The 21,736-nt window shown below is 38.6% G+C and overlaps 1 protein-coding gene across 9 annotated transcripts in view; it reads left to right on the top strand.

The window, feature by feature from the left end:
• Positions 1-21,736, top strand: part of ARHGAP21 (Rho GTPase activating protein 21) — a 139,293-nt gene that overhangs the window by 32,636 nt on the left and 84,921 nt on the right. For all 9 annotated transcript variants that reach the window (XM_070432879.1, XM_070432872.1, XM_070432902.1 and 6 more), the window contains 2 exons: positions 12,404-12,583; positions 15,082-15,106. In XM_070432879.1, the coding sequence (XP_070288980.1) occupies positions 12,404-12,583; positions 15,082-15,106 (205 nt within the window). The remainder of the gene's footprint in view (positions 1-12,403; positions 12,584-15,081; positions 15,107-21,736) is intronic.

Below are 21,736 nucleotides of genomic sequence, written 5' to 3'. Positions count from 1 at the left end.
TGAATACCAGAAGGTGGGATCAATTTTCTCTTTCTTCTTTTGTTTTTCTACAGCTGTGATAGATTATAATCCATTTCAGAATTGGGAGATGTGTTGGGGATCCTCCAAACGACCCCCTGTTCAGTGATTTGGTAAGAGGATTTACAGCAGTAGTTCTCAACCTGTGGGTCGCCAACCTGTGGGTTTCGGCTACTTTGGGGGTCAAACGACCCTTTCACAGGGGTCGCCTAAGACCATCAGAAAACACATATATAATTACATATTGTTTTTGTGATTAATCACTATGCTTTAATTATGTTCAATTTGTACAATGAAATTGGGAACTGTATTAAAGGGTCGTGGCATTAGGAAGGTTGAGAACCACTGACTTACAGGACTCAGCGTATAGTAGTATTCACAACTGTGGTTCATTACAGCAAAAGGATACAAAACAAAATCAGCAAAGGGAAAAGGAGTATGGGACAAAGTTCAGAAAAAAATCACACCCAAGCTTCCAAGGTTCTTTCCTCGCTGGAGACAGAGGGTACACTTAATTCCTGTACAACAAATTGTGACAATGTTATTGGCGAGATGGGTAGGCCTTGGTTCTTATCTTCTTGAGGGAAAGATTTCAATTAAGAGAAAGTGTAGAAAAGCAAGCAAGAATTTATTGACTGCAGCAAAATATATTTAGGAGAGTGAAAGAAGGAAGAGCATAAAAGAAGCTACAGGAGAGCCTAGGCTGGGCTGCCTTGGCTCACTGGGAAGTGTGAGAAAAGGGGGCCTTGGAGACAAGTTCAGGGGGTTAGCCCAAGACAAGCTGCTGCTGCCCATTGCTCTCCTGGTTGTAAGTCTCATGGGGTCTCTTAGAGGTTAGGGGATACGTGCTGGGAGGGAGGGGGAAGAGTGTGTTGGGGAGTGGGGGCCGCGGAGGAGAGGGCAAAGGGAATGGCATGGTTTTGCTCCCTGGAGGGAGAGTGCCTACTGGGACCTTCATTTTCAGGGGTTTTAAAATCTGGGGGTATAGGGGCAGCCCTAGGGGTGGATCAATAGAATATTCATCAGCTTTATGCTGTTCTACCAAAATGAGATTTATTCTCTTAATTTGTCTGTCCTTAGGTGTGGTTGGCAAATAGTACTTAATTGGATTTCTGTTATCTGTTTCCCTGAGTATAGGGCAGTGGTTCTCAACCTTCTTAATGCCGTGACCCTTTAATACAGTTCCTCATGTTGTGGTGACCCCCAACCATAAAATTATTTTCGTTGCTACTTCATAACTGTAATTTTGCTACTGTTATGAATCGTAATGTAAATATCTGACATGCAGGATGTATTTTCATTGTTACAAATTGAACATAATTAAAGCATAGTGATTAATCACAAAAACAATATGTAATTATATATGTGTTTTCCGATGGTCTTAGGTGACCCTGTGAAACGGTCATTTGACCCCCAAAGGGGTCGCGACCCACAGGTTGAGAACCGCTGGTATCGGGTGATTTGAGCTATTTATCCTCTGGTTGTGGAGAAGTGCAAACATTTATTCTTTTTTTTAAATATATTTTTTATTGTTGATAGTATTGCAGATATCTCCCATTCCCCCTCTCTCCCTCCTTTCCCCTCTTCCTCCTAGCCCAAACCATTTACTCTTTAATGTCCTTGGTTTAAGGAAGATAGGGTTTACTAGGTGGCTACAAACTGCTGTTTAATGATCTGTCTTGGTTTCCCTCTTCCCCTTGTCCTGGAATTTTCCTATTATTCTACTAGTGGCCTGGTGCATGAAATTTGTGCAGGGTGGGGGGGAAGGTGTCCCTCAGCCCGGCCTGCACCCTCTCCAATCTGGGACATCCTTCTCACAATCCGGGACTGCTGGCTCCTAACTGCTTACCTGCCTGCCTGCCTGATTGCCCCTAACCACTCTGTTTGCCATACTGCTCACCCCCAGCTGTTCCCCCCCTCCCCCCCCCCCCGCCACGGCCTGCTCACCCTCAACTACCCCCCTGCCAGCCTGATCACCCACAACTGCCGTCCCATCCTGGCCTGATCCACCCACAACTGCCCTCCCCCCTTGGCCCCTAACCACCTCTACCTTGGCCCCACCACCATGGCTTTGTCCAAAAGAACATCCGGAAGGTCTCCTGGAAAGTCTCCCAGTCTAATTAGCATATTACCCTTTTATTAGTATAGATAGAGGCCTGATGCATGGGTGGGGGCCGGCTGGTTTGCCCTGAAGGGTATCCCGGATCAGGGTGGGGGTTCCCTTGGGGGACAGGGTGGCCTGGGCGAGTGGCCTGTCGTGGTTTTCAGGCCATCCACACCCCCATTGGGGTAGGGGTCTCCACTGGGGTCGGTGTTGGCCTGGGTGAGGGGCTGGGGCAGTTGGCAGGCCAGCCATGCCCTCACAGGGTGAGGGTCCCCAATGGGGTGCCTGGCCAGCCTGGGTGAGGGGCTGATGGCTGTTTTCAGGCTGGCCATGCCCCCAAGTGGGGACCCTCACTTCAGGGGGCGTGGCCAACCTGGGTAAGGGGCTGAGGGCCGTTTTCTGGCTGGCCACACCCCCTTCAGGGTGGGGGGTCCCCGTTGGGGTTCCTGGCCAGCCTGGGTGAGGGGCTGATGGCTGTTTGCAGGCTGGCCACGCTTCCCAGCGGGGACCCTCACCCTATTAGGGGTGTGGCCAGCCTGGGTAAGGGGCTGAGGGCCATTTGCAGGCCCCTCCCTCAGTGGCCAGCTCCAGTGACTCAAGCCTCCTGCTCGCTCCGGCCTGCTCTGTGGCTGCTGCCCACAGGCCCCTCCTTCTGCGGCTGGCCTAGGTGGGTGGGAAGCTTGGCTTCCTCTGTCGCCGGGGCAACCCAAGCCTCCGCCTGCTCCAGCTAGCTCTGTGGTGGACGCCATCTTTGTCCCACTAATTTGCATAGTCCCTCCTAATTGGCTGTGGGTTTGTCACGGAGGTATGGTCAATTTACATATTTGTCTATTATTAGTGTAGATAACATGTGTAATGTTGTCTACCAGCAAAACTTATTTGAGACAAGGTTTTTATTGGGGGCTGGTCGTGTAAGCACCTTTTGATTAGCAAGTACCTAAGTTCCCACAAGGAAAGCAGGTGTTCAGCATAAACCTCATTGTTTGCATAAACACTTCAGGCACAGGAAGTCATTTTGATCATTTAGGGTAGTGGTTCTCAACCTTGGCTGCACATTAGAATCACCTGGGAATCTTTTTAAAATCCTGATTTCTGGGCCTCATCCTCCGGAAATTCTGTTTCTTTGTTATGGGGTGGGGCCACAACATTAGTAACAAAGAAACAGAATTTCCGGAGGTTGAGGCCTAGAAATCAGGATTTTAAAAAGATTCCCAGGTGATTCTAATGTGCAGCCAAGGTTGAGAACCACTGATTTAGGGAATGGTAAGAATCTAAGCCCCCAGATGCCAGTAAGGACCAACCTTGTAAGCAGACCTTTCTCTAAGCATAGCTTGCTTTCTTAGGCCTTCTCTGTTAACTCTTTCTGCATAGGAGGGAATGGGAATTTATGTTAAGCTTATCATCAATAATGGTGACCAAAGTATTTTATTTGGTGATTCTGGTCCTATGCATAATGGTGAGGGGAAATGGTGACCTTTTTTTTAGGGCCTGGAGATTAATGGAGCTTAATTCAGGCTATAATCCTAATGTTTAGATTCTGACTAGGGTATTACCATGCATATTTATAGAGAGCTTAGAAAAACATGAAGTTTAGGTGATGCGTTGATGTATATCTTCTGCTTCCACAAATATTTATTCAGCACCTGGTTTTTGCCTGGTTACTGTGCAAGGTATTGCTTATAAAATGGTGAGCATGTACGCATGTCTGTTTTTGGAGATTAGTGGGGCAGACATATGGTAAACAAATAAACACAGAAATTAGTAGATAATCACAATTTTAAAGTTTCCTTTTTGGGAAAAGAGAATGGTCATTTTCTATAGATTCAATACAAGTTTTTATGTACCTGCTTTCTGCTACTGTTCTTGTATGAACAAAACAAAGTGTCTGCTCTTCTTGACTGTACATTTTAATTGGGGGGTGGAGACAGACAAATAAATACATTTATAATATTGTTTCACATTATGACGAGTGCTTTGAGAAAAAAATAAAATAAGGTGGAGTGTTGGGGAGTCCACTTGAGATAACTAGTAAGGAAAAGATCCTCTGAAGTCCCTTCTCTAAGTAGGTGATGCTTAAGCAGAGTCCGAATGAATTAAGGAAGTAAGCCATACAAATGTCAGCCTCCAGGTAGAAGGAATAGCAGAGGTGAAGCCCCTAAGATGGGAAAAAACTTGGTTTGAAGCAGCCAATAGATTTGTGTGTTGGGTGGCAGGGGAACAGTAAGGGAATGAGGTCAGAGTCCTATCCAGGCGTAATGGGAAGCCTGTTGTAGGGTTTTAGCATGACAGTTATGTAATTAAATTCATGTTTAAACAAACATGAGCATGCTTTGACAAAAATGCAAACATTTTAAATAGATATCAGCAATATAAATATATAGTTAAATATACAGCTTGGTGAAATTTTACAAAGTGAACACACCTGTGCATCATTGTTCTGATCAAGATATAGAATATTAATGGGTCTCCTCAATAGCCTCTATTATGCCCCATGGAGTCATTATTCTCTTGTTCTGAATTGTATTATAAATATTATCACATTCTATGTACCGTTTTGTGTTGACTTTTTTCACTATAATTATACTTTGAAATTCATCCATGTTGTTGCATGAGCTTTAAGAATTTATTTATGGTAGTTCATTGTATGACATTTGACTTTTTATGGACATATGACTGTTTCCAACTTTTTGCCATCTATATATAGTAAAGCCTAAGCGACCTGTCACTATGATACGTACTGACCACTAGGGGCCAAATGCTCAACGCAGGAGCTGCCCCCAGGTGGTCAGTGTGCTCCTGCACAGCTGACCTACGGGCGTCAGGCACAGGGCTCATGGCTGGCCACCGCAGCCTGGAGCCCGCAGCAGAGCAGCAGCAGAGTGGCAGCAGGCCTACCGAGGGTCAGGCAGGTGCAGCCGAGCTGGGATAAGCAGGAGCGGCAGGCAGCGTTGGACTGCTGGTTTCGGCCTGATCCCCCAGGCTACACGGAGGAACCCCACCAGTGTATAAATCCATGCACCGGGCCTCTAGTTACAAATAATGCTGCTGTGAATATTTTGCACAGGGCTTTATATGTATTTATATCTGTTGAGTATATACCTAGTTGTGGAGTTGTTGGAATACAGAATATTCACATTTTATGGACAAACTTTAACAGATACTACCAAGCAGTTTTTCAAAGTGGTTGCACCAATTTATAATTCCATCATCAGTATTAGAGAATTCTTGTTACTCTACATCCTAGCTAGTAATTGATTACCAGCTTTAAAAAACCAAATTAGCCACTTTGGTGTGTAAACCTTTATTTTATGGTTTTAATTTGCCTGATGACTAATGAGCTTGAGCATCTTTTCTTATACTTCTTTGCCTTTTGCATTTCCTCTTTTGTGAAGTATCTGTTCGTATCTTTGGCCCATCATTCACTAGCTGTAAGAACTTTGATAAGTTGCTTACTTTCTAGGAGTACAGTGTTAAAAATCCATAAAATAGGAATAATGTCATCTAATTTTCAATTTCCTTGAGTAGGCTCTGTTTGAGTAACCAAAGCAAGTTATATCAACCCCAGGCCTTCATTTTTCACAAGTTCTTAAAAACTACTTATTAAATATTTTTTGTATTGATGACATCTACTTGGAGATAAAGATTTTTAAAGATAGAAGATCCAGAGAATGAGTGGAATAGCTATGCTAAAATGGATATAGGAAAATCAAATTTCAAAAAATTAAGAAGATACTCATGTTTCTACCTGTGGATATTATAATTTTTTAATGAAAATTTGAATTCTATAACAACATCACTATCATCACAAAAATCTGGAAATTGATTTGGGAGTTGATCCACCAGCTAGTGCTTAAAGAAATGCCCATAGCATCCAATGTAACCATAAACATTAGCCTTATATAACCAAAGCAAAGGAGAGTAAAGGGATATAAAAAGCCCTTTTTAAAAATATATAATTCCCGCCCTAGCTGGTTTAGCTCAGTGGATAGGGCTTATGCCTGTGGACCAAAGGGTCAGGGTTCAATTCTGGTCAAGGGCATGTAACTCTGTTGCAGGCTCCTTCCTGACCCAGGCCCTGGTCGGGGCTTGTGCAGGAGGCAACCAATTGATGTGTTTTTCTCACATCGATATTTCTGTCTTTCCCTCTCTCTTCCACTCTCTCTAAAAATCAGTGGAATCCTTGGGTGAGGATTAAGGGGGGAGAAAAAAAAATCTATCTATCTATCTATCTATCTATCATAATAATAATAAAAGCATAATATGCAAATCGACCGAACGACTGAACAGCTGAATGACCACCGGCCAGCGCTCACATCCCACGAGGGAGGCAGTGCCATGCAGATGGCAAGCAGTAGCAGTGGCGGGGGCAGGGCCAGCTGCCAGCAGCCAAGGGAAGGAAAGCCCTGATATGCCCTAATTGCCAGCCTCACCTAGGGACGCTACCTGAAGCGTCCCGGATTTCGAGAGGGTGCAGGCCAGGCTGAGGGACACCCCCCCGCCCCATGCACGAATTTCGTGCACTGGGCTTCTAGTGTATATATAAAATTCCCTTTAGCTGTTCAGTCTGATTGAAACGATTAATGTTCCTTATTTGTAACTTATACATTTTTAGTAAAATTTATGGTATGTTGGATTTGTATTTTTATGAGTATTATATGTACTTTATAATACTTTAATATCCTCCTTGTATAATATCCAGCTGGTGTATTTATGCTTATTTTAAAATCATAACAGTTTGCACTTGTAAATGGTTTTAGAGGTTTCTAATTATTATAGCTTTGCTTTTCTGATATAATTTGAATAATTTCTGTTTTAATTAAGGCATTTTCTCTATGTAAAAAATATTATTTATTATAATGATTCATTTTATAAAGTAGTTTCCAGAAATACGTTATGTTGAAAGGCAATGCATTTATCGAGCATAAATTATGGAGTGATTAAAATAATTTATTGCTTTTCTAAAGGCTTCAATCCCAGGATTTCTTTAAATAGTAAGCACTAGAATACACTTTAAAATGTGTATACAATACTTTTTGATATTTAATCATAACTTTTCATGAATAAATTATAATATAAGGACCCCCGCACTGGGAATTTTTTATTTAGCTGGGGTTTTGAAACGAATAAAACACAGTTGAGTTCAACTTGGAGACAGTGTGCATTTAAAAGGGCATAAAAGGATGGTCCATTACCACATTAGAAATTGGATGGCAGCCCATCTCTAAGCCCTGTCTTCCCCAGGGACTGTGGATGTTGTTAGCTCACTTCATGTCATTTGTCTTTGCTGCACAGGGACTTACACTGGTGTCTCTGCCTGAAATTAGGGTGTATCCTGGTGCTCAGACTGATCTGAATGTGAGACAGTTTGGCTTTCCTTCTATGCGGGGCTTATTGTCTGTTCTCCAGTATCTTGGGGGCAGCTTCCCCAGGTGGTCACCTCTGAGTTCCTTATATTTTAAGTTCTCTTTCCAGTTCCCAGGGAGTTTGCTTTGGTTTCTGTTACTGTGAACCCTCATTTACAATTTTGTATGAGAACTGTGTTCTGAATTCCAGTGACAACATGTTCTTTTGTAATTCAATCTTAAGCAAGCTAGAGACTATCTGTCTAGTATTCTTTCCTGTATTACGGTCTTTAAGAATTGGATGTTCCATGCAAAGATGGTTAGCCTCACTAATGAAATAAAAATTAAAATAATAAGAACCATTTTTCATCTTAGCATACTCATAGATAGATAGCCTCTATAGTTTAGGCTAGTGAAATTGAGTGATTTATTAACAGTTGCCAATGTACCAGTAGTATCATTAATAATCCAAAATTTACTTAGATTTGGAAAACTTACTTGTATATATATTTATATGAGTCTTTGTTATTCTAGATCATTACAATGTTTTTTTAAAAAGGTATGATACGGGTCTGACCTTCTCTACCTATATCTTCTCTAGCCTGTATACATGCTCAGTATTGCTCATGCCTGCTTAGAGGGGACTGCATTACTAGAATGAACTGAAATGTATGTTTGAGTTTATATATATATTGATTTCAGAAAGGAAGGGAGAGAGAGAAAGAGGTAGAAACATCAATGATGAGAGAGAATCATTGATGGGCTGCCTTCTGCAGGCCCCCTACCCAGGCATGTGCCCTGACTGGAAATCGTGGTCTCCTAATTCATAGGTCAGTGCTCAACCATTGAGACACACTGGCCAGACTGTATGTTTGACTCTTAATTTGGAGATTGCTGTGTACCCAAAGGATAGGGAGATCATTGTTTTTAACCAAAAAATGCAATCTGTTTTCTGACTTGGAGTAAACAAGATTTTATTCATATCCAAAAAAGGTAGCTTCTGAAAATAACTATTATATTAACTGGTAATAGAGCTTCTATTCAAGAAAATATGTAAAAAATAGACATCAGCAGCAGAAAGATCCATATTAACAGTCAACTTAGATGAAAGATGTTATAAATGAATTTCCAAGTCAATAATATACTTAAATGTTAAGGGTTATCGTTTTAAAAATTAAATTCAAGTGTTTAATTTGAAATATTTTGGACTTAAGTCATCTAGATTTTTCAATTTCAAGTCATCAAAGGGCTAGAACTTCTTTGGTCATTTTTCATGCCTTAAATATTAAAATATCCACTGAAAACCAGAATTCTTAGAAAACTCCATCTAGATATTCAACATCAAAGTAGTTCCAATTGTTATCAACTTGGAGTAGACAAAAACAAAAAAAAAACCACACACAAAAAAACAACACCCAAATCTTTTAGAAACTTCATAAGCTGCAAGTCAAGAATTGTCATGTATGTTTAGTATATAAAAAGACTTTATTTAAGAGTCTTTTAATTCAAACAAATAAACCTTTTAATAAAAAATGTATTTCCACTTGTGCCGAAATATTTTGCAAAGAAATGTCCCATTAAAGAAACTCAATATGTGAGGATTAATTTCTATAAGATTAATGCTCAGTGGTGTTAGGACTCTGGAGAAAGTAGCTTAAAGATAAACAATATGTAAATGTGTAAAATCATATTATTATTTCCTTTCCACTGATGGCATAGAACAGACTGAGCAGCTAGCTGTATCTTTTTAAAAAATATATATATTTTATTGATTTTTTACAGAGAGGAAGGGAGAGGGATAGTTAGAAACATCAGTGAGAGAGGAACATCGATTCAGCTGCCTCCTTCACACTCCCTACTGGAGTACATGCCCTTGACCAGAATCGAACCTGGGACCCTTCAGTCCACAGGCTGACGCTCTATCCACTGAGCCAAACCAGTTAGGGCTAGCTGTATCTTTTTGACAAATTGCTTAATCACTGTGAGCCCATTTCTCTTTTAGATGTACCTAAAAATCTAGTAAAAAGTTTTATGGATGTTCAAGATTTTATCTTTCCTCATTTGAAACTGTATTTTATACACTATTCTCCTGAGCTATGACAAGTGTTATAATCTATTTTTTTAAATATCATATAGGTTTCAGGTGTGGGTTTCTATGTTACAAGATCTGTATATTGCACTGTGTGCCCACCACTCAAAGTCAAATCTTCTCCAGTCACCATATATTAGCTCCTCCTTATCCATAATTCCCTTCCCTCTGGAAATCACCATACTGATGTTTGTGTTCACAAGTTTCAGTTTTATGTCCCACATATGAGTGAAATCATATGGTTCTTAGCCTTTTCTGACTGACTCATTTCACTTAGCATAATATCCTCAAGGTCCATCCATGTTGTTGCAGATGGCAGTATTTCATCCTTTCTTATGGCTGAGTAGTATTCCATTGTGTATATGTAGCACATTTTCTTTTTTTTCTTATATCTTTCTTTCCTTCTTTTTATTTTTATTTATTTATTTATTTATTTATTAAATCTTTATTGTCCAGATTACATTTGTTCCTCTTCCCCCCCCCCCCCCCCCCATAACTTCCCTCCTCCCAGTTCCCGCCCCATCCTCCACCCTCACTCCCCACCCACTGTCCTCATCCATAGGTGCACGATTTTTGTCCAGTCTCTTCCCGGATCTCCCACTCCCCTTTACCCCCCAAGAATAGTCAGTCCATTCCCTTTCTATGTCCCTGACTCATTATAATCACCAGTTCATTCTGTACATCAGATTATTTATTCACTTGATTCTTAGATTCACTTGTTGATAGATGCATGTTTGTTGTTCATAATTTGTATCTTTACCTTTTTCTTCTTTTTCCTCTTCTTAAAGAATACCTTTCAGCATTTCGTATAATACTGGTTTAGTGGTGATGAACTCCTCTAGCTTTTCCTTATCTGTGAAGCTCTTTATCTGACCCTCAATTCTGAATGATAGCTTTGCTGGATAAAGTAATCTTGGTTGTAGGTTCTTGGCATTCATCACTTTGAATATTTCTTGCCACTCCCTTCTGGCCTGCAAAGTTTCTGTTGAGAAATCAGCTGACATTCATATGGGTATTCCCTTGTAGGTAACTGATTTTCTCTCTCTTGTGGCTTTTAATGTTCTCTCTTTGTCTTTTGCTCTTGGCATTTTAATGATGATGTGTCTTGGTGTGGTCCTCTTTGGATTCCTTTTGTTTGGGGTTCTATGCGCTTCCTGGACTTGTAAGTCTATTTCTTTGACCAGGTAGGGGAAGTTTTCTGTCATTATTTCTTCAAATAGGTTTTCAATATCTTGCTCTCTCTCTTCTTCTGGCACCCCTATAATTCTGATGTTGGTACGCTTGAAGCTGTCCCAGAGGCTCCTTACACTATCTTCGTATTTTTGGATTCTTTTTTCATTTTGCTTTTCCGGTTGGGTGTTTTTTGCTTCTTCGTATTTCAAATCTTTGACTTGATTCTTGTGATCCTCTGGTCTGCTGTTGGGAATCTGTATAATATTCTTTATTTCAGTCAGTGTATGCTTAATTTCTAGTTGGTTCTTTATCACAACATCGAGGGTTTCACCAGTCTTCTTGAAGATCTCACTACATTTATCAGCGGCTTCTAGACAGTTCTTTACAGACCTTAAAAGTGTGGTTTTGAACTCTATATCCAGCAGTTTGCTTTCCTCCAATTCTGTCGTTTGTGTCCTGTTTCTTTGTCTCAGCATTTTTTATGCTTCGCTGTGTCAATAGAGTGCCTTTCTGTGCTAAGTGTCCCAATTACCTGAGGTAGACACTCTTGGTGCACCCCCTTGTGGGCTTTGTGCACAGTCTTGTTGTAATTAAGCCTTGATTGTTGTAGTTATCACTGGGAGGAATTGACCTCCAGGCCAATTGGCTGTGAGAATCAGCTGTGTCTGCAGTGGGAGAACTTCTGTGCTGGAGACACCCCTCTGGGGCTAGACTTGCTTTGATGGGGCTTTGGTGCTCACTGAGTCTGCCCCCTGAGTGTGTCTTTTATGGTTCCACGGAGCTGCAAACTGGATGGTCCCACTCTGCCCTCTGGGCTTCCTGGCTCCTGGATCTCTAGGGAGGTGCTAATCTAGCCTTTTCCTGAGGCTATCCAGCAAAAGTCTCCCTGCAGGGCTTGGGCGGGGCGGGTCCCACAGGATCAACAGGGCGGGGTTAGCAATTACGGCTGCTCTCAGTCTTGCCCTCAGAGACTCTGCTTCTCAGTGTCCCATTAATCGCTGCAAGCCCCTCGGAGAGAAAGCTGCCTTCGGGTTCTGACCGATGCCAGACATTCCCCCCGTATGAGTCTGGGTCCCTAGAGACTCGCCCGGAACTGGAGCTCAGAGCCTGAGACTCCCCGATTGAAAACGACAACTGCGCCCTCAGCCGCCAGCCTGCTCCGCATGCACTCCGCACCTTAGTATTTCACCTCTGCACTGCGCCTCCTCTGAGTCTCGGTATGCTTTTCTCTTTCCTTCTAGTTGTAGAATTTCCACTCAGCCAGCCTTCCTGTGGTTCTGGATGATGTCCGTTATGTCTTTTAGTTGTATTTTTGAAGTGGTTGTACGAGGCAGCAATCTCCGGTGTTTACCTATGCCGCCATCTTGGTTTCTCTCCTTGGTGTTCTCTTTCATTTCTTCTATTGAATTTAAATTTTAGCTCTCAAATTTCTAATTTCCAAGAGTTCTGTCTTACTTCTGATTAACTTTTCATAGCATCCCTTTCTAAAATACATTTGGTTTTTGATGATCTGCGTGACTTGTGCTAATACATATGGTTCATGCATCAGAATATGGTTCTTTTTCTCCATTAAGATCATATCTGCACCCTTAGGTATTATATTTTTGCATATAATTTTTTCTAAGTGAGGAAGTATATTGTGTTAGTAATTAACATTTCAATATCTTTCCATTTTAGGTGTCAAAAAATAAAGATGGAAAAGAACAAAGTGAAACTGTATCACCATCCGAAGATGAAGCGTTCTCCTGGCCAGGTCCCAAAACAGTTATGTTGAAAAGAACATCTCAAGGCTTTGGTTTTACATTAAGGCATTTTATTGTTTATCCCCCAGAGTCTGCAATTCAGTTTTCATATAAGGTAAGAGATGTAGTTAAAGTCACTTGAAACAAAAGCAAAGCTATTCCTGTCTTCTTTTTATCTTCTCATCCCCTTTCCCACCTCTTTTCTATCTTAGAAGTGTTATATTTTCATTTTTACTATATTCTTTCAGATATCTTTCTATCTTCTAGAACAGAAATTTTAATCTCTGAAAGGTTATACTGATTATTAAACCCAAATCTATTTTGCTAGGACTTCTAATTCCAAATTATTGTACTTTTTCTAATAGTAGCTGTTTTTCTACTCTCTAGAAAGGTGGTGAGTTTTATGGGCAGAGAATGCAGAGGCAATACTTTGTTAAAATGTTCTGGCAGTTACAAAAAGTTATTGGGATTAGAATAATACATGACTTTCAGATATGTAATATAATGGCAAATCAGAATCTGAAAACATAGCTTCTTACAGGGTGAATTACATTCCCATGCTTCAGTGTAGAGTAGTAGCATGGTCTCATAAGGGGCAGCATGGGATAATTATAACACAGCTGACACGCTGGGTACTTGCTGTGTGTTCTTTATTATTCATTATGAGCGTCATCTCACTTCGTTATTAGCCTACATAACATCTGGAAACTGATCTGAGTCACATTATGAGTAAGTTGTGGACCTAGGATTTTAACTTGCCAACATGAATGCCTGATTCTTACTTACTGTACAACAGTGTAAGGAAATAAGAAATTTAGAAAAGTTGTGAGACCTAGGCCAAGCCAATTAACTTCTTTTGGCTTCTCGATTTCCATTTTAATTTGAGGGAGTGGAATTAGAAGATTAGGAAACCATTTCTAATTCAAAATTTCTATGACTCTTAGGCTGTCTTTTAAAACATAGTGTGAATAGTTTTTAAGGGTTATGAATAAGTGCTATTTTTGGAATTAAAATTTACCAGTTTGGGGTTCTTGAAATGTCTATAGAACTACTGACCTGGGTTTTCTAAGAATCTACTGTATCCTAAAGTGTCTAGCTTAGTATTCCTTATCTGTTAGGCCACATGTGAGAGCCTAACACACAAGGAATAGAGTCCCTTCCTTTAATTACATATTAAGGCTGAGTCTGTTTTGTCTTTTGATTTTGTTTTGAAGAAGAGCTTTTTGGTCATGATGAACATATAGTTGATATCATTTCATAAGATAATTTTACCAAACACAGGTAAAAAATGAGTCGTCATCATTATTATTATTTCTATTATTGAAAAATACTTCTAGAAGTTTTAGTCACACAGTATAATTGTTAACAGCATAGTCATTGAAGTCAAAAGAGCCTGGGTTTGAGTCCCATCTCTGCCCCTTGCTAGCTCTGCGATCTTGGGGAAGTCACCTAACAGGCAATAACAGCACCTTTCTCACAGGTTGTAGTGCTGCTTACATGATATAATATATGTAAAACACTTAGTCCTGGAATTGGTATAGAGTAATTGCTCAGTAAACTAATTTTTAATGCTATTATTTACACAGATGTTCTTGCAAATAGGTCGGTCTTGCAAAGTTTACATGGGAAATACGTATTGAAATCTTTTCCTTTTTAATTATGAAATTTTATCCATTCACTTCAAAGGAGTTTTTTTTTTTTAAATTCCTATTGTATAGCTTTTAGAAAATGTGCAATTAATACAACATTATCTTTATTATGTTACTTAGCTGATAAGCTCACCAGTCTCAGAACAGAGCTTATAACCAGAAAAAATATATATACAGGGTGGGGCAAAAGTAGGTTTACAGTTGTCTATATGGAAAATAATAAAATAATTAATAAATAATAATACAAGAATAAACTCTATGTATTACATACAACTGTAAACCTACTTTTACCTCACCCTGTACATTTGGACAGCCAAATAAAGGTCAAAAGTTATATGATAAATTATCAGTCCACTTTTTTTGTTTCTACAGTAGATTATAGCTTTCATATGATAGCATTTCAACAAATATTTGAATAAATGTATTTTTATACTAGTTTTGCAAAGTTGCTTTTCTGATTTCCCAGCTAGAGGTGGTACATAGCAGCAGGACGGCCTGGTAGCAATGAATAAAACCAAATCTCAAAATTGAATAGAAGAAATAAAATATATAGCATTTTGGAGCCACTCAATTTATACAAAGACAGTTCTGGCCCCTGTAATAGCCCCTAAAGGCACATTTTATTAGCGTAATAGCACAGTAAGTGGTGGCCAGCCTGGCCCTCTCTCCCGAGTTCTAGGTTCATCTATCCAGCTGCCTACTTTTAACACCTGCACTGTGGGAACCTCCACACTCATTGTCAAAAACTGAACTCCCGATGTCTTCCCTCCAGATTGGCTTCACCCATAGTCATCCTGTCTCTGTTTATGAAGGCTCCAACCTTTTGGCAAAAGGCACTGTTATAATGAGATTATAATGAGCACATTTTGGGGAGGGTAGTTTAAATTGGATTGAGCCTTGCTGTGATTTCACTAGAGTTTATAAATATGGTTTCATATATGGATATATATGTTTTATTTTGTAGGATGAAGAAAATGGCAACAGAGGAGGTATGCTATAAAAGTTTAAATTTTTCTTTGAATGTTTTCCTACTCATTTCTTTCTGTCTTTAAGTAATGTTATATAAGATGATACAGTTTTTGGAATTCAAATATATAACAATTCTTAGATGTGAGAGTCAGAAATTAAATATTTTTCCTGTAGATTTCAGAGTTTTATGAATCATTGCATCATCATAATTTGAACAAGTAATGATTTTATTGTTAATTATCTATATTATAAAAGGCCTGTGGCCCTAACGCCCTAACGACTAAAGACGGCGCAGGTGGGCGGGGCTGTGAGCATGGCGAGGCTGCGAGGGTGGGCGGGGTTCACGAATTCACGTTCTGGGCTTCTAGTATATTAGTATTTGGGGAAGGAATATATCATATGATTCTGAGGAAAGTAATTCTGAGATTGTTATTCAATTAGGAATCTTTAACTTAGTGGTTCTTTTAGGTAAGAAATACTGTGTGTTTTATTTACTAGATTTATTGACTCAAATACTGAAGAGCATTTTGTTGGATTTATTTTTTTTTTTTTTTATTTTTTAATATATTTTTATTGATTTTTTACAGAGAGGAAGGGAGAGAGATAGAGAGTTAGAAATATCGATGAGAGAGAAACATCGATCAGCCGCCTCCTGCACATCTCCTACTGGGGATGTGCCCGCAACTCAGGTACATGCCCTTGACCGGAATCGAACCCGGGACCTTTCAGTCCGCAGGCCGACGCTGTTGGATTTAAATATTACATTTAATGAGCCTTAAAGGAGAATCAGGCTGGGGATAGAATTATTTCTTAATAACTCCCATTTACTTTTGTTTTAATTTTATATGAACTTTAATGAATTAAAATTTATATACAATAAAATGCTTCATTTTAAAAACTTTATTTTAGACCTTAAAAAATGTTGCCAGAATAGTACAGTGAGTTTTCATAGATAACTTCCTCTAACGTTAAAAATTTATATAACCATGGTATAATTAACAAAACTAAGAAATTGGTATTGGTATGATAAATTATAGACTTTATTTGGACTTTTACCAGTTTTCTAGTGTCATTTTCTGTTCCAGGATTTCTGTGTTGCATTCACTTGTCATGTCCTCTTAGACTCCCCTGAGCCTCATCTTTCCGATATGTCATGCCCTTGATACTTTTGCAGAGTACTGGTCAGGTATTTTGTAGGATGTTCTTCAATTTGGGTTTGTCTCATGTTTTCTCATCATTACTTTGAAGTTATACATTTTTAGCAAGGATGCATTTGCACCTATTTTAAGTGTATAGTATTTTGATAATGCATAACTTATGAAATCACCATTCCTATCAAGATGGTTATATCAAAAAGAACTTTTCCATGTTTCCATAAAGTTGCCTTGGGCCCCTTTGCTGTCAGCACTCCGCTGGCCCTAGACAATCTGCGTTGTTACTGTAGATTAGTTTGCCCCTTCTAGAATTTTCTTATGTATAGAATAATACAATTGGTACTCTGTGCCTTTTACTTGGCATAATATTGTTGAGATTCACTTCATTCTATGTATAGGTACAAATAATATTATCTTTTATTGCTGAGTAGTTTTCCCTTGTGTGGATATACCACAAATTGTTTATCCACTCACCTGTTGATGAACCTTTGTAATACTGATATCAGATTTAAAATCTAGGAATGATTATGCTAAGGGTAAAATGAGAGGAAATCATTTCTTTCAGCACTATCAAAAGTAATCTGAGTGTAGGACCATATGGGACCCTTCATAGTTGTCACTGTTGTTCAAGATGGGCCACTCCTGTGTCACCATATGTCATGCACCAGGGCTCAAGATGAGTTCCAAATGTTACTTGGCATGGATTAGAAGAGGGCATTAGTGGGAAAAGGGGAAATTTTCACAGCCAGCATCAGCAAGAGTAAAGGGACATGGGTTTTCTATCGTCCTGCAGGATAATGTACTGATGCCTGGACAACCGTCTGGACACATAGCACCTAGAATTTCATGCCTGCCATGTGCTGGTCTTCATTGGGAGAATATCCTTCTAATAAATGTAAAAGGACATAGTTATAAAGCTTCACATAGATGCTGATATATATATCTGACAGAGCTCACTGAAGTGAATGAGTTTAGTTGTATGGCTTGACTGGAGAGAATAGACATAAACATGTGCAATGGATCACTAAAAGATCCAGGTTCAACACAAGGAGATTTGGAGAAATGTGATAAAGTGAGGCTGAAGGGGGTTATCTGCTGGAGAGTATAAGAGTTTAATACCGATTTTATTTATTTATACTTAATCTCATTCTAAAGAGGGTTTGTGTTCACATGCAGAAATACATGTATTATAGTAAGATGAAAATAAGTTCATGGTAAAAAGAATACATCAAACAGATATTCGGGAGATTTAGTACATGTAAATGTGTGCTGTGGATTCTACACTGTTACCAAAGATGGGCTCTAAATTTGCTTTTGAGCTTTTCCAGTGGGGGGGGGAAAAAAAGAAAGAACGAAAATATGATTAGGTAAGGATTCACACTGTCCAGAAGAAAATAACATTCTGTTTGCACTGAGGTCTGAGATAGATTTCTCCTATGGGCCCTCATAATGGGAAACTGAGTAATACAGTAGATGTATCCTCAATACTGTTCCTTCATATGGCTGTTTTTTTGTTTGTTTTGTTTTGTTTTGTTTTAAACAGATCCTTCAGTGTAAGCTGATTTCAAAACCCCAAAGTCCAGTTCAGTTTAAAGGGCTTCTCAACTAGAGACAGTTTTGCTCCTGAGGGGAGCATCTGTAGACATTTTTGGTTGTCACAATTGGGGGAAGGTGCTATGCTGTTGGCATCTAGCAGGCCAGGGATGGTGCATGTCCTACAATGCACAGGACAGCACCCCACAACAAAGAACTATTTGACCCAAAATGTGAATAGTGCTGCTGCTGAGAAGCCCCGGATTACAGTGATGGACACCAAAACTGTGTGGTCCAGCCGTACAGGTCTCCAAGAGTCTGGCTTGATCCAATGACAATAGTCAGACCATTTAGAAGAACAGATACTCAAGACCACATCTTCAGTGATCTTTTATGAATATTATCCCTTACAACTGAATTTCTATCTGAATTGAGTTACTGATATAGTTTGGGGTTAAATTACCTGGCATTGCCTGTTATTGAAGAAGGAATAATCATGAGTAAGGAGAAGGCTACATTTTAAGAAATATATAGAGTCAATATAATAACTAGAAGACAATTGAAATGTAATAAAAAGTTAACATCAGGGATATAATTGATTGAAGGAGAAAATAATTATAGGCTAGGTTAACAAAAAATTAAAATCAGTAATTTAAAAGACTAGTAGAGGAATTAAAAGAAACACAACAAAATTAAGGCTTTAAAATAAGAGAAATACAAATTTAAGCATCTTACCTCCTGGCAAAGCAAAGGCTCATCAAAAGTAAGATCCTTGTAAAGTACAGAACATCGTGCATTTTCTTTATAAGGAGAATGTTTGAAAAGGCATAAGAGTACCTAAACAAGTTGTTTTGGGGACTTAGCTATATTAGGCATCCTAATATATGTTATTACCCTACTTAGTCATCACTATAATGCTGTGAGATGTGAGACATTATTCCCATTATGTAGATGAGGAAACTGAGGCTGAAAAAGATTTAAAGACACTTACTTGTCCAAGACCACACAGCTAAGTGACAGCTTTGTATGCCCAAATCAGGTGTGTCTAACTTTGAAGTCCATCTTCCTTTAACTCTGCTATCTTACCTTGTTGACTTATTTTTAAGTCTCCTTCATTTACTTAATTTTGTTTCAAAAATGTCTTTAAACATAGTTTGACTTATGTAGGGTCAAGAATTAGTAAGAAAATATAGGATATGTTTAGAATGTTATGAAATTAACACTCTGCTTTATGAAAGTTAAAAACAAGGAAACTTGATCCATATTTGTGAATACCGAAGGACGAAGAAGTCACATAACAGTCAGGGATATCCCAAGTTTAGAGGCCCTGAACATCTAGCAACAACCATCACTTGTTCCTCAATTCGGAATATCTGGCTAGCACTGGGCCTGGGAAGGAAGTTTAATGGGATTAGGAATCACTAGTGCTCTGTCTGTCTTTGTCCTCCATGACCAGGTTTGCTCTTGTTATATCAGTTGGTACTTGGGGGGTCAGAGAGTAGTGCACAGAGGCCTACCTAATTTAAGTATAGTGTTCATAATACCATTCCAACAAAACTGACCAATCACCAGGACACACTATATGAAAAAAGACTTCTGACTTCTGAACAGTTCTTAATAGATTGGTTTTTAGAATGCAATCTATTGAGAGACAGACTGTATATAATTTATTATGTTAATTGAACTGAATTTTTATTTTATAATCTCACTTCCTTTTAAAAGTATTTTCAAGCATATTGAGATTATGAAATCCTTTTATGTGAATTTTGTTTTAATTAAACAGAATTCCAGCATCCAGTGTAATGATCTGAGTTAAAGCCTGGAACCACTGGAGAGAAAGTAATTGCCAGAATTTTATTCAAACTCCTAAGAGCTCCTGTTGTAATGCCAGAATTCTGAAACAGTTCAAAGTTTTGTTTTGGTGTTCTTTCCTTTTGGCAGTAGAGTGGAATCTCTTTGGCATTTAATTTTCTGATTATTTTCCTTACCCAGTTTCCCATTCTATTATGTATTTTATATCCTATATAACTTTATTGTGTTTTTTAAAATTTATTTTTCCTTTTTGTTGGTTAGTTTTTTGTACTGTAATGAAAATAACATTTACAAGAAAAAGGCCATTAAGGTAGAAAAATATTTTTGGTGATGATAGTTGCTTTTGGATAATTGCTGTTTGTTGACATCCGTTGTCCTTAACTGTTTGGAACAGATATTCATAAATAATCAAGATAGAAATAATTGAAAGGTTGTAATTACTATTATTTATCTTCTTCCATGAGTAAAAGTTTTCTCCAACTTAGTTGTAGGGACATTTCCAGTGTTCTAAATCAGCTGTCTTCAACCTTTTTTATCTTATGGCACATACAAACTAATTACTAAAATTCTGTGGCACACCAAAAAATGTTATATTTTTTTGCCGATCTGATAAAAAAATAGGTATAATTTTGGTTCATTCATAGCAGATGGCTAGTGTTGTGTTGACTCTTATTTTTTTATTTGACAATCTTAAGAGCAAAGAGGTCAGTGCCCCTGACTATAAATAGTCAGGTATTGCATGTTTTAAAAATTCTTGCAGCACACCAGTTGAAAATTACTGTTCTAAAATGTTATATCATGCATTAGTAGAAACAAAAAGTAACTGGGAATTCTATAAATTTTCTCAGTAGTAAAATTTGTATTTTATAATAATTGCATCCTATTCCTGACTAAAGAGCTCTGTAGCCTGTTAGAGTTTTCTAATAACCAAGGTTCTTTTAGTGGCAGGAAATAGAAACTCCCTCAGACCATCTCAGGAAAAATCTGTTAATTCTAAAAACCAAGAGGGCATCTCCAAATTTAAAGTCAAGTGTTACCTGAGACCCAGGAAACCACAGAATTTGAACCTGAAAAGCTACTAAATACAGAGTAACAACAAAATCTTGGCACTTATCTTTCAAGGACTCAAACTACAGTATTTACGGGATGATTAGAATGACTTTCACAGTTAATTTTGATTATGCACGATTTTCTCCTGAGTTGACTTCTGTATAAGGTACAACCCTTATTATATATCTCTTTTCCTTCCTCTCTCATTATAATACTTCTGAATTCCTGAGAGAGAAATCTAATTGGCCCACTTCATTTTATAGCAGCTGTACAGGTCAAATGTTCTTCATTTTAATGAAGAGGAAATTCTGTTAAGCTGAGAAAATTTGGTATATTTTAAGCTGTTAATTTCCATTAACATTGAAAATCTATTCCCTCAAATTAATATAACATAAAATATGGACATAAAATTTTGTTGTAAGAAGCTATTCTTATTGTGGGTTGGTTTAAGGCTGTGGTGCAATGGTACGGTGTCAGGAGCATGCTTCCTTCTAAAATGCAGTGGTACTAGCTGAGCTCCGCGGATCTCTTCCAGTGTCTTTGGGAAGGATCATTAACTGAACCCCTTAGGATCCATTTTTAACTGTACTGATGGTTTAAACTGGTAATTAGGTAAATATTCTCATTAGTTGCACATTTTTATTTTTTTAGTATTTTTCAGTAGAACAACCACAGATGTCTAAAATAGTCTCAAACATATTTTAGGAAGTAGGACTGATGGTGATTGTGGAGGTGGTGGTTGGTGGGAAGGTAGGTACTGGTGATAGCATGGTGGCAGCAGTGGCAGCTGTTTATATTATGTCAGACAGTTTTCTAAGACTTTTCATGGATTCACTCAATCCTCTCAACTTTCTGGGCTTAATATTATCACTTCCATTTTTTAGATGAGGAAACTGAGGCACAAAGTTTTTGCATAACTAGCAAGTGGCAGTGTTGGATTACAAAATCAGGCAGTCTGGTTCTAGAGTTTCCTGTCAATTTCTACCATGGCTTCTCAGAAAGATATTTACTCTCACATAATCCATTCTTGAAAACATGTAAGAAAGAAGGTCTGTTTCTTTGAAAGATAAGGAGTATTAAAAGATCCCTAATTCAACTTTC

This window comes from Myotis yumanensis, unplaced genomic scaffold (assembly GCF_028538775.1).
Source record: "Myotis yumanensis isolate MYYU_CA2020_CCGP unplaced genomic scaffold, mMyoYum1.0.hap1 SCAF_1, whole genome shotgun sequence".
Taxonomy (NCBI): Eukaryota; Metazoa; Chordata; class Mammalia; order Chiroptera; family Vespertilionidae; genus Myotis; species Myotis yumanensis.
Note: the sequence above shows the minus strand (reverse complement) of the source record. Positions and strands in the feature narration are given on the sequence as shown.